This window comes from Poromitra crassiceps, assembly GCF_964638095.1.
Source record: "Poromitra crassiceps genome assembly, chromosome: 13".
In the NCBI taxonomy this organism is placed as follows: domain Eukaryota; kingdom Metazoa; phylum Chordata; class Actinopteri; order Beryciformes; family Melamphaidae; genus Poromitra; species Poromitra crassiceps.
This window is the reverse complement of record NC_139644.1, coordinates 10,111,740-10,123,722: the sequence shown is the minus strand read 5'-3', so window position 1 is coordinate 10,123,722 and position 11,983 is coordinate 10,111,740. Positions and strand designations below refer to the sequence as shown.

The 11,983-nt window shown below is 45.1% G+C and overlaps 1 protein-coding gene across 1 annotated transcript in view; it reads right to left on the bottom strand.

Moving 5' to 3' along the window:
• Positions 1-2,440: 2,440 nt before the first annotated feature.
• tmem104 (transmembrane protein 104) overlaps positions 2,441-11,983 on the bottom strand; it is a 95,220-nt gene continuing 85,677 nt past the window's right edge. Inside the window, exon 10 of the mRNA XM_083650222.1 lies at positions 2,441-6,376. Coding sequence (XP_083506348.1) covers positions 5,613-6,376 — 764 coding nt within the window. The 3' untranslated portion in view covers positions 2,441-5,612. The remainder of the gene's footprint in view (positions 6,377-11,983) is intronic.

The window sequence follows — 11,983 nt, the reverse complement described above, 5'->3', positions numbered from 1 at the left end:
CAGACTGATCCGTGGAGCCAAACAGAATGTGAGGTCCTGTGATCAGGATGCTTTGAACCAGGCTAGCATCCCAGGCTAGCCCGTCTGCTTGGTGTCTGACTGGGGTCCTGGCTGCTGCTGACACCTAATAAGACCAGCTGACAAGAGCCATAATCGCCTCCACCAGCGGGACGCGCCCGAGGGTGCAGGCAGGTCTCAGGGTGACACCGAGCTCACCCAGGCCCAGCAGTAAACACACATTTCTGCTCATAGAGCTGTGCTTTTGACTGCACAGGGTACAGCATGTCCGTTTTGATCTCCTTCCATGGATAAACTTGAAGCAGGATTGGATATGTTTTAATTGAAGATGTAATATACCAATAATTTAATAACCCATAAGAATAAGAATGTAATATTTCAAGATATTACATCACTAGTAGGGATGTTCATTTTGAAAATTTTCCATAATCGAAAATCGGTGAAAATTAACGATCAATTATCGATTATCGATCATATTAATAATTATATATATATATATATATATATATATATATTTACAAAATGAATGCCTATGGCAGAAAATACGAAAGACAACGTGTTCTCCTCAATGAACTCTTTATTTCAATGTGTCTCCTCTCCAACACTCTGCTGTCCCCGGCGCATGCCGGTGTGAATTCCCCATGCTTAAAACAGTTTTGTTGGCACAAAGGCCCGTGCCCAGCCAGAAAACTAGAGACTATATGAAGCTCCACCTCACGTTAGTCGGCTGTGCAATGGAGTGGGGCGAGGAGGAACGAATTCCACCCAAACCTAGTCCGCAAAAATATATATATATATATATTTTTTATAACAAAATCGATAAAAATTCCACATGATCGATTCCATTCTTTAACGATCAATTATCGATTTTCGATAACTGATGAACATCCCTAATCACTAGTCAATATTATTACATCATAAGTTAAAAATCGAGTTACTATCAGTTTGAAAGCAAGACTCCGCTTTAAGAAAGAAGAGGTTTGGGTCAGTTGTGATGGGGCAGTTTTGACAAGGCCAGCAGGATTTAGAAAAAAAGTCAAATAAATCCTATTTCATCACAGGAGAAGAGTCAAAACCAAGGAGAAGCAGCACCTGCTCTCCCTCTCCTCCACCCGCATCACAGCGCTGTAAAAAAAACTGCAGAGCAATTAAACAGACTGTGAATAAATTAAGTTGTGCCAAGTTTTAATTTCCAATTATAGCTGTACCCTCAAACACACATACATAAAACCCTCAAACACACAGACACACCCCACATACATAAAAGGGCAGAGGGTAAATTAGATTACACCACAGCAGCCCTGCTAACATTGAAATTCAGAAGGGGGAGGAGGTTTATTATGATAATAAAAAGAGGTCTCTTATGTAAAAAAAAATAAACTGAAGTGCTTCAAGGAAGATTGAGGCGAACAGAAGAGGGGGGAAAAGAAGAAGAAACTTGAAACCCGAGTCTGTGAAATGGTTTACTAGTATGGGTGAATATGGGAAAACACTACAACCAAAATTACAGCAACTTTGATTCATGCGACCCATTCCCAAGAGTGAATCTTAAAATTGTTATGGAACCAAGAAGGAATTGGTTTAGAACTAAGCAAAGCCCTGGACAGGCTCCAGTACGTGCAGAACTCAGCTGCCAGGGTTCTCACTCACACCAAGCCCTGGCAGCACATCACCCCCACCCTCATTCACCTCCACTGGCTCCCGGTCAAGTTCCGCATCCTGTACAAACTCCTCCTTCTCACTTACAAATCCCTTCACGCACTTGCCCCCCAATACCTGTCCGACCTCCTTCACCAACACACTCCATCCCGGAACCTGCGGTCTTCAGACGCGGGTCTGTTATCCATCCCCCGTACCAGACTCAAAACCTTTGGGGACAGAGCCTTCAGCGTGGCTGCCCCCACCCTCTGGAACGCTCTCCCTGCCGAAATCCGTAATGCCCCGACCCTGAACAGTTTCAAAACACACCTCAAAACACATCTCTTTTCCATGGCCTTTCCACATTAGTTAGTTCAGTTTAGTTCAACCGTCCCTGTTGTTTGTTTTGTTTGTTTGTTTGTTTTCCTCCCCCTCTCTCCCCTATCTGTATCCCACTTTTGTGAAGCGACCTTGGGTTTTATGAAAGGCGCTATATAAATTAAAGTTATTATTATTATTATTATTAAGCCGTATCTAACCCAAGACTGTAATTTGTCGTTTGGGAAGTGAAATAACACTGTACTGCACAACTCAAACACTGTTATTCTGCTGTGGTCATTAGCAAAATGAGGGTTTTCTACAAGCACGTTAACCCCGTAAGGCACATTGAATTACACAGATTGAATCTGAAGTAATAGAGGTTCAAAAGGTCCAGGTGAACATAAAGCTTTTATTTTTTGTTTGTGAAACATAAACAAATAAAATGAAACTGAACTTGAAGTGATGCGCCAACACTTTACAATGAGGGTACATTAGTTGACATTAAATTAGTTGATGCTTAACTAGGCTTAATAAGCATCAACTAACCCTTAATTAACAGCCTTAACTGTACATGTAAGCTTGCCCTAACCTTAACGTCAGTGACTTCATGCCTCAACCCAACCACAATACATACCTTAGTTAACAGATAGTTAATTGTAAGGGTTAGTTCATGCTTAACTAACCGTTAATTACTGTACCCTTATTCTAAAGTGTTACCAGTGAATATTTAAACATCAATGTAAATTGTTGATTAACAGGCAGGCCAGAAACACTAAACCACAATCGGAAACATGGAAATAAAATGTCACAATATAAAAATGAAGAGAAACCCCGAAATCAAAACGACGATTCAAAAATGTGTTTTTAGGGGACACTTGATTGTCAGTAAAATTAAATGGCTTACATGCAGATATTATTTGTCAAGCTGCTTTACAAAAGACGAGAAAAACAACTGAGTTGAGAAGTTCAGGGCAAGAAATAACCCCAGATAAAAGGCACATTTCAGAACTCCATACAAAGAGTCATCAGAAGCACATTTACTATAGTACACATTCATTCACTCACATGGGCACACCCAAACACACAGCCATGCACACAGTTGTACTTTAGTCTCCATATAATAACCCCTCCAGGTTTACGCTACTTGTACATTTCATTCAACCTCCACTTCAGATGAAACCGGAGAACAGCTCGTGGCATCGCAGCGAGGGGGGGACGGACAACCAAACCGCACAGGAGGAGCATACAGGTATGAATGACAATGAGACTGAAATCCATGTTTAATGTATAGCTGCATGCAGGTAGTGTGACAGAATCCCCAGCTACAGTCAGAAACAGACAAAGTCTATTCGCACAGGACTATGACCTAGGGACGTCCGGTGATTTGTAATGACCGGGATCGTCGTTGATTTTAATCACATGTGAAGCCGCCATGTTTGTAGTTTGTCAAGTTTGGTGAAGACAGAGCCCCCCCACAACATTACAGTATAGCCACTGATACAAAAAGCTACACAACCCGTCCACCACCCAGTAAACTATATTCACACACTATATATTCACTGTGCATTCTAACCGGGTGAAGCTGGAACCATATCTGGATTCATAGTGACACTGTAGAAAGTGATGGCATCATCAGAGTAGCACTGAGGAGCAGAAAATAACATCTCAATGCATGAGTTACTAGAGAGCTCAACATGAATAAGGTATGCTTTTGGAACAAAGAAACTGCCCCGAGGGCAATTGTGTGCAAACGTGTGCAATGTCGCAAGTGGAATGGTGCAAAAATGTTAACGAGAGTGTTTCTCCTTCTTACCACCGTGAGTGTTAGGATTAGGGCTGCAACTAACGATTATTTTCATAATCGATTTAATCTGTCGATTATTTTCTCGATTATTCGATTGGTTGTTTGGTCTAAGACGATATCAGTTGACTGTCATACAGGAATAAAGAAACCAGAAAATATTCACATTTAAGAAGCTGGAATCAGAGAATTTTGACCTTTTCTCTTAAAATTATACTCATAACGATTAATCGATTATCAAAATAGTTGTCGATTAATTTTCTGTCGATCGACTAATCGATTAATCGTTGTAGCTCTAGTTTGGATACAGAGAGAGGGGGGGGAAAGTATAATACAACACATCGCAAAGTCGGATGTAGCAACACGATCGACAATAACCATGAAGCTTAATCAATGATTGCATCTTCTGAAAACAACACAACAACATGAAGTTTCATTACTAAAGTGGTAAATAAACAGCAGAGCCATAGTCAAATGACCCAGACAAACTGGGTCACAATAAAACACGTACCAGCAATGAAATAACATGTAAACACCTGACAACAACAACAACAACCACAACCAGCCAGTGGAGAAATTCTCATGACCAACTGGCTGCATGACTGCGATGTGCGAGTAAAGCAAACGACCGCGTGACAGCAATTAAGCAATTAAGAGATTCACCGACTCCAAATCAGTTCTTCTGTATTAAGCTCTTTCCACTTTGCTAAGGCCGCAGCTGGATTGAGGTCTCCTCAGCAGCCTTGGATTTGACCTCCTGATAGGTTCAGCTTTCAGGGGGCGTGTGATAGATGGCGTGTGTGAGGCTTGGAGGGGTGCTGCGTGGCTGTTCTTGAACAAAAGTAAGTGTAAAAGATGGGAGACATGGCCTGTGTGTGAACTACAGATATGCGCGTGTGTCTGGTGATAAACAGAGACTGAGCCTTTCCTCCGGGCCTATCTGTCAGTGGATCTGCCACATCGGGGAGCCCAGATCCGAGGCAGCCATCAGTGAAAGATGAATAAATGTCAGCCATCAGAGACGGATGATCCCTGACTCATTCATTCTCTTGTCTTCTGTTGGCTGCTGCTCCAACTTCATTACAGAGCTGTGTAGAAGCCATGCTATTCTGCAGTGGAACATGAGCGTGCCTCTGACAAACCTCTTTCTCAACGGCTTTAATATATGATGTTCAAGTTGCACTCTGCCCCGGAGGTCCCCTTCTTACTCTACCGTCGTCTTTTATTTGGGATTTAAATGAGGCGTTATGGAAATGAGGAACTAAACGATGTACAAGACTCACCAGCTGTCCCCGCGGACCATTTAGACACCAAAAAAAAGAAGAAAATAAACAAAAAAAAGAAGAAAAGCTGTTAACCTTAGATTGTCCAGCTTATGTTGACACCCTCTTAACAAATGAGCCAGGCCCTTGTCTTCTCTTAACCAATGAGACAGGCCCTTGTCTTCTTAACCAATAAGACAGGCCCTTGTCTTCTATTAACCAATGAGCCGGGCCCTTGTCTTCTCTTAACCAATGAGCCGGGCCCTTGGTTTCTCTTAACCAATGAGCCGGGCCCTTGTCTTCTCTTAACCAATGAGCCGGGCCCTTGTCTTTTTCCCTTTTCTTATTGTCCTGCACTGCTCCGGCTTTTACGCAGGACCACTAGACATTTGGTCCCAACAGGTTTGATAAATTAACTATTAATTACAATTAATATACATGCTACAAGAGTCCCATAAAAAGGCACACTGTCCGACCAGTAGCAAGTCCAGTAAGGCCTCGGGTACGGGAACAAGGAGACGGACCACATAATAGAAAAATCTAAGTTTTTAAGAACGGTGGCGGCGACCTCCTCATTTCTTGGTGTCAGCCAGGATGATGTTGGCCGTGACGAACATGAGGCAGAAGGTGGCCCACACCACGACGAACCACACCCAGAAGGCGTGGCGGAAGGGCGACCGGTGCTTGTTCACCGCATCCCTGCCCACCACGGGCTCTAGGTGGCGCCGGCCGTAGTACACCAGGAGCGCCGGGATAATGTACTGGATGCCCGTGCCGGCGTACGCCCCCGTGATGCCCACCAGGGACTCCAGGTTGTGCGTGCAGAAGGCCACCACGATGGGCGGCACCAGGGTGATGAGGGGGAAGACGACGCGGTCCACCACCCAGGGGTACGTGCCGCCGTCGCGGTAGAACAGGGTCTTCCAGTTGTTGCGCAGCGTGACGGCGATGATGGGGAAGTTGGTGCTGATGGTGAAGACGGGGAACAGGCCCAGGAAGTAGCGCAGCACGGGGATGTTGAGCACGTGGCAGTTGTCGGTGAAGTTGAGCGTGTACATGTCGTGCAGCAGCGAGCTGTCGAAGCAGAAGATGGCGGTGAGCGAGAGGAGCATGTAGAAGCCCAGGATCAGGACGTAGTCGGCCAGCACCAGGGTGCCGACGCGCGTCTTGTCGGAGATGGGCGTGACCAGGGAGGGCAGGGAGTGCTGGCACATGAAGGAGTAGACGCACACGCCGAAAAGGTTGGGCACCCCGGAGACGGAGGCCACCGGCGGCCGGCCCTCGCCTTTGTCTTTAGCGATGCGGATCAGAGCCAAGATGATCATCATGGTGAACGCTGGAAAACACAAAGAGGGAGAGGTGGATTCAGGAGGAGCATGTTGACTACAAATTCGCCACCAAGGTGACGGCGCTGACAAGGCGATAAACCTCCTGTACATTCATTACAGATTTACTCACTACTTGAGATGAGCCGCTGGGGGCGGCGGCAAGCGTTTAGTCTCAAGCCAAACTTTAGGAGGAAGGCTTTTATTCATACATTATTCATCCAGTTTCTATCATAATAAGTCCACCTCAAAGTCATAATTCACTCAGTCGACACTCCTTCACATTGGGGCCATTACACTACTTTATATTCCTCCAAGGAAAAAAACTTGCAAGTTGTGCTGTGCGCATGATAATGACCAATCTTACAGATTTCTGAACGCTGAAACGAGCTAAGACAGAGTACAAAGAGAAAGTGTACAAAGAAAGAGTACAAAGAATAAACACATATAGATGAAATCTAAAAAACCCGAATGAGATTGGCATGACGTCTCTCGCCACCACTCTCCCTGAACTGCATTACTGTGCCAGCAAGGCACGTCTCGTGAGTGTTTGTCACGTCGACATAATTGCATCAGTCCTGGGGTCGGCTCGGGGTCAAACCCCTGGAATCGTCCTTTTATTTAGCCCCTCCCTTAATAGCACCCACTTCCACCCCCCCCCCCTTCCTCACTCCTCCTCCTCCTCCTCCTCCTCCTCCTCCTCCTCTCCCTCCATTCACCTAAAAACCTTTTAAAGGGCACGCCTCTCCCCATTGTTAATCTGAGAGCGAGTAATGTTGACAAGGCAGGATGGTTGAGGTCCTAATGGGCTGAGGGCGAGTGCTGAGCTGGTCAGGACAGACACATCATTCAGGTTCCTTCCTCTTATGCTGATACACCAGCAGCTGCCTGCCTGGCTGCCGGCCAGTTCACTGTGATACCTTGGTATGATTATCATCAACAAATGAGAACACGGTTGAGACAATTACTAGCTCTCCATCTCATCTTTACTGAAGAAGATAAAACGGATTTTTCCACCGGCCTTTCGCTCCTTCCACTATCGGGCTGTTTACACTCTGAAAGCTTAAGCTCCGTTGGCTCTGGAAGAACAGCGCCCCCTTTCTGTTTTGTGCCGTAAAGCGATTCAGCAGATTTCCCCACAAAAATCCCACCGGGTGGGTGGCACACAATGTAAAAAGCGATGTAGACTAGAGGCTGCACGTCTCGTCAGCGATGGCCTCCTTTGTTTACAGTAATTACACTCGTGTCTCCAAGTTAATGTGGGAATGATTAATTGATGTTAAAGCACGACGCCAAGCAACTATTAAGGGCAGGAGGTGATACGCCTGATGTGAAACTGCCCCCCCCTTTCCCCCTGCTGGCATGACCCAGAATCCCCAGGCATAAAAGCCCACCACAGGAAATGTTATGGCGCTGCATGAAGTCATTGGAGATGCAGACATGCGTCTACCCCCCTGCTGCTCACCGGTTGATTTCTGGGTAGGTCTCTCATGCCGCTACACACGGAGCATTTGTAAAGGGGAGCGCCGCCGCCGCTGAGCGTGGCGTGCAGTCGTGTTATGCGCTCTGAGTCACGTGGGCCAGTAGCCCATCTCACCTCCACACAGCCTGAGAGCCCCGTGACACACAGTTAGTCACAGCGTCGCTCTGGCCGGCAGCCAGCAGCTCCTCAGCTTTCATCATCAAGCTGTCCTTTAAACACGGGATGACATTTAGCCAAGGATGAAAGGTGCCACTCCAAAACATAATTTGCACACAGACGCACGCCGTCGCCATCATTCATGCACTTCCTGTACGCTCTGCGGGACAAGGTGTACTTGCAGGACTGAGAGGACATCATGGCAACTGATGCTAATGTTTTACTTTATTCTTAGACTTTTTATTTTATTTTCTGATTTGGATGAAGAGGATATGTGTTAAAAGTTTAAACAAATTGAAAATAAAATCAGATCCTTGTGATCTACGTAGGAAAAAAAAACGCGTCGAGCCGGAATCGGGAAACAAGGATAAGTAAAGTTTCATCTGAGACAGCTGTTATCATTGTTGTGGCCCTTGGCAGCTCGCCAGCGTTAGCAGGGACAACGAGAAACAATGGGAGAAACGTTAACCCCATTGATACCTGATGCAGCATTTGTGTGTGTGTATCCCTTTAAGAACCGCATCACGCGGTCTTAAAGGGATACACACACAAATGAGGGATATACACGCAAATGCTGCATCAGGTATCAATGGGTTAAGCCAATAGCATAACCGAAATGCGGCCAAAACAAGCGTAGATGCAGGCCGGGGATGAACCGTTTTAACCAGACTATTAATTAGCTACTCTGTGCTCTTGCAATGTTTGTCAGTGAGATAAAAATTCACCTGAACTCCCAGGGACCCAACTGAACAGAAGGATGGAGAATGCAGGACGGGTGACAAAGGTATTCAGCACAGAGGTTAGTGCTGGGGGGAAAATGAGAATGGATGCTTATAGCTTTTGCACACCAAGTCCGTATTTTCGTCCGAAATTGACGCATGGAGGAAAAAAAAGATTACGACCTCATTTGTGTCAATCATCATTGACACACCGAGTCCGACAATTACGTCCGTCATTCAAGTTTTCGGACGAGGTTCGATTTTCTGCGTTTTTCGCATCAGTCAATAGATTTTTGCGAGCTGGGACCCGTCTGTGTTTTCAGATGACGGATTAAAAAACACGCACACGAAAACAATCGGACTGTGTGTGCAAAGACCTTTACTGTCGGAGGATTAAGAGTGAACTAAGTGATGAAGGCGTTTTCAGAACGGATGCTAAGCTAACTAAGCGCCCACACATCAGTGGCCAAACTCCCCAAACCTGTTGGAAGGTTTTGGGCCCAAGTGGTCAATATTTAATGGATATGTGGCCCCAATCCAATGTCATGTCTGGCTCAGGGGGAAAGCATCCCCACTCCCACCACCTCAACACTCCTTAAATAGAGCTTTTCCATTGCCCAAATGCTCGGGCAAGGGACCAAGCTTCAAGGACGATGGTGCTATAACACCTCAGTTACAGCTATCTGAGAGAAACCCCAAAGGCAGCACCTGTGAGATTACACAGCAAACCCCTGTCATCACTGAACAGAGAAGAGCAACAATTGGCTCAGAGTCCTGCGAGGGCTACAAGTCGTCGTGGGGCGCTACACGTTTGTGTTTGCTGCTCTTTCCGAACGGATGTCGTAGAGTAATTACCTCCACCGAGGAGGTTACGTTTTCGCTACAGTTTGTCTGTCCGTCTGTCTGTCAGCAGGATTACGGAAAAAAAACTCCTGGGAGGATTTTCCAGAGATGTTGTGGAAGGTTGTAGCGTGGGCCAAGGAAGAAGCCATTAAACTTTGGGAGAGGATGCCGATCCGACGCACGGACAAGCAATAACAGCACTAACCTTGGCGGACGTCTGCGCTCTCCAAGTGCCCTTGCGGTTACAATCTGTGTCTACGATCGGCCAGCAAACACACTGTCCTACAAGATAATTGCTACTACAAAGATACTCCCCTTATCTGCATCACGCTCTGCTTCTGCCCCCCAGTGACCAAAATAAATAAATAAACTAAAAGATCCACACAATGTGTGAAAGAGGTGAAAGAGCCATCAGTAATACCCATCTGTCCGCTGCAGATAGGTTACACTCGCTCCCTTTGGTCCCTCTCTCTCTTCTCTCTCCTTCAAACTCTCCTCTGTTCACTCCCTCTTGATCCGCTATGTGTGAAGCACCCAGCACAGCCACCTGTCCTCCTGGAGTCCACCATCTTCTCCTTCCTGACATCGATGCTTCCAGGCTGTCCAGGAAGGAAGACAGGCAGGGGGCTTTTAATTAAGAGGGCCTCAGGGTGGCTGGGCACTACTACGTTACCTACAGTATATTACCTCACCTTTTTTGCTAGGCTAGCCAAGATTTAGCTGCTACAATAAAGCCTCGGAGAAAAAACTATAATGCGGGGATTCTTATGTGGATTTTTTAATGACCCCCGCCAACGGAGTTAGTAGTGGATGGAATTCGAAATGTTCTTCGCCTGTTTTTGACCCGTTTAGAACCGATTCACTTCCCACTTAACCTCGCGTCACCAGGCTCTTCTCGGCGAGAAAGAGCCTGGCTCCCGCCCACAATTGATTTTGTCACCCTACTGGTTCCCGCCTAGAGCCCGCCCTAGACCGGATGGCAGCGTTTCTAGCTCGTCAACTTTCACGTTAACTTGACAATTTGACCCAAGTATCAGAATCCTCTTTCACCGTTTTGACCGGTGTGTCAGGCGGTGGTGGCGGAGATGCCATATTGCATAAACGTTTTGTTTTATGTAACGCTAGCTTTGTTTTGATCAGACTCTAGTTTAGGTAACATCACCGCGTCAAGCTAACGGCAACAAAGACGTTGTTAGGCGCATTGCCATCCGGTGTTAATTCTGGGTCCGGGGTTTACGCCCCCATGACAAAAAGCGGGGTGGAAGGTGCCCAGACTACTTCCCACTTGTCCACTGTCTAAAAGGGGGGCGTGGCCATTCACAAAAGACACCTAACTTCCAAACGGATTCACATAACTCCACAAAACTGTGTAGAAAGGTCGCCGGAGGTAGGCATGGGTCGATTTCCGGTTTTACCGGTTCGGTTCGGTATACGAGCCCAAACCGGTTTGATCACGTGCAAACCGAAAAAACCTAAAAAAAAAAAAAAACCTAAATTTTTTTTTTTTTAAGTTTTTTTTTTTTTTTTTTTTTGCCAGTCCATTCTGATTGCACTATTGTTCGTATTAGCCTCTTCTCAAGTTGCACTAGTAGGCAAAAGTCTTATTTTGTTTATTATGTTGATGTTTGAAGAAAAGTTAAAGGCCGGCTTTACCGTGAATATATATGAATATATATTAATTCTTAAAAAATCTTAAATTTCGAATCCGTTGAAATTTTTGAAATTGCTTGTTCACAGCCAGAGAAAAAAAAAATGAAAAAAAAAAAAAAAAAAAAAAAAAAAAATTGGGCCAGGTGACGCGTTTCGCGTCGAAACGCGTCACCTGGCCCATTTTTTTTTTTTTTTTTTTTTTTTTTTTTTTTTTTCTCTGGCTGTGAACAAGCAATTTCAAAAATTTCAACGGATTCGAAATTTAAGATTTTTTAAGAATTAATATATATTCATATATATTCACGGTAAAGCCGGCCTTTAAGCTGAATAGTTATGAGAAATAAAAACAGTGTGTTGTTACAGTTAAAAGGTTCTGCTTATTTGTATTCAGTGTTCGTGCTGGTTGGCAGCATACCAGCTTAGAGGTGCATTATCGCCACCAACTGCAGCCGCTTTGATACGTTTTTTTGGGGAATATCGAACCGGTTTCAAAATGTTCAAACCGACCCATGCCTAGGCCCTATATTGTGTGAATTTGTGAGTTTTGAAGTTTATAAGGCAGCTCAGCTGTAAGCCAATCCATTCTGATTGCACTGCTTGTGTTTTTATTAGCCTTTTTCTCAAGTTGCACTATAGGCAGAAGTCTTATTTCATTTATTATTTTGATGTTTAGAAGAAAAGTTGAGCTGAATAGTTATGAGAAATAAATACAGGGTGTTTGTTACACAGGTGTCCTGCTTCTTTTTATTCAGTATCATTGCTGGTTG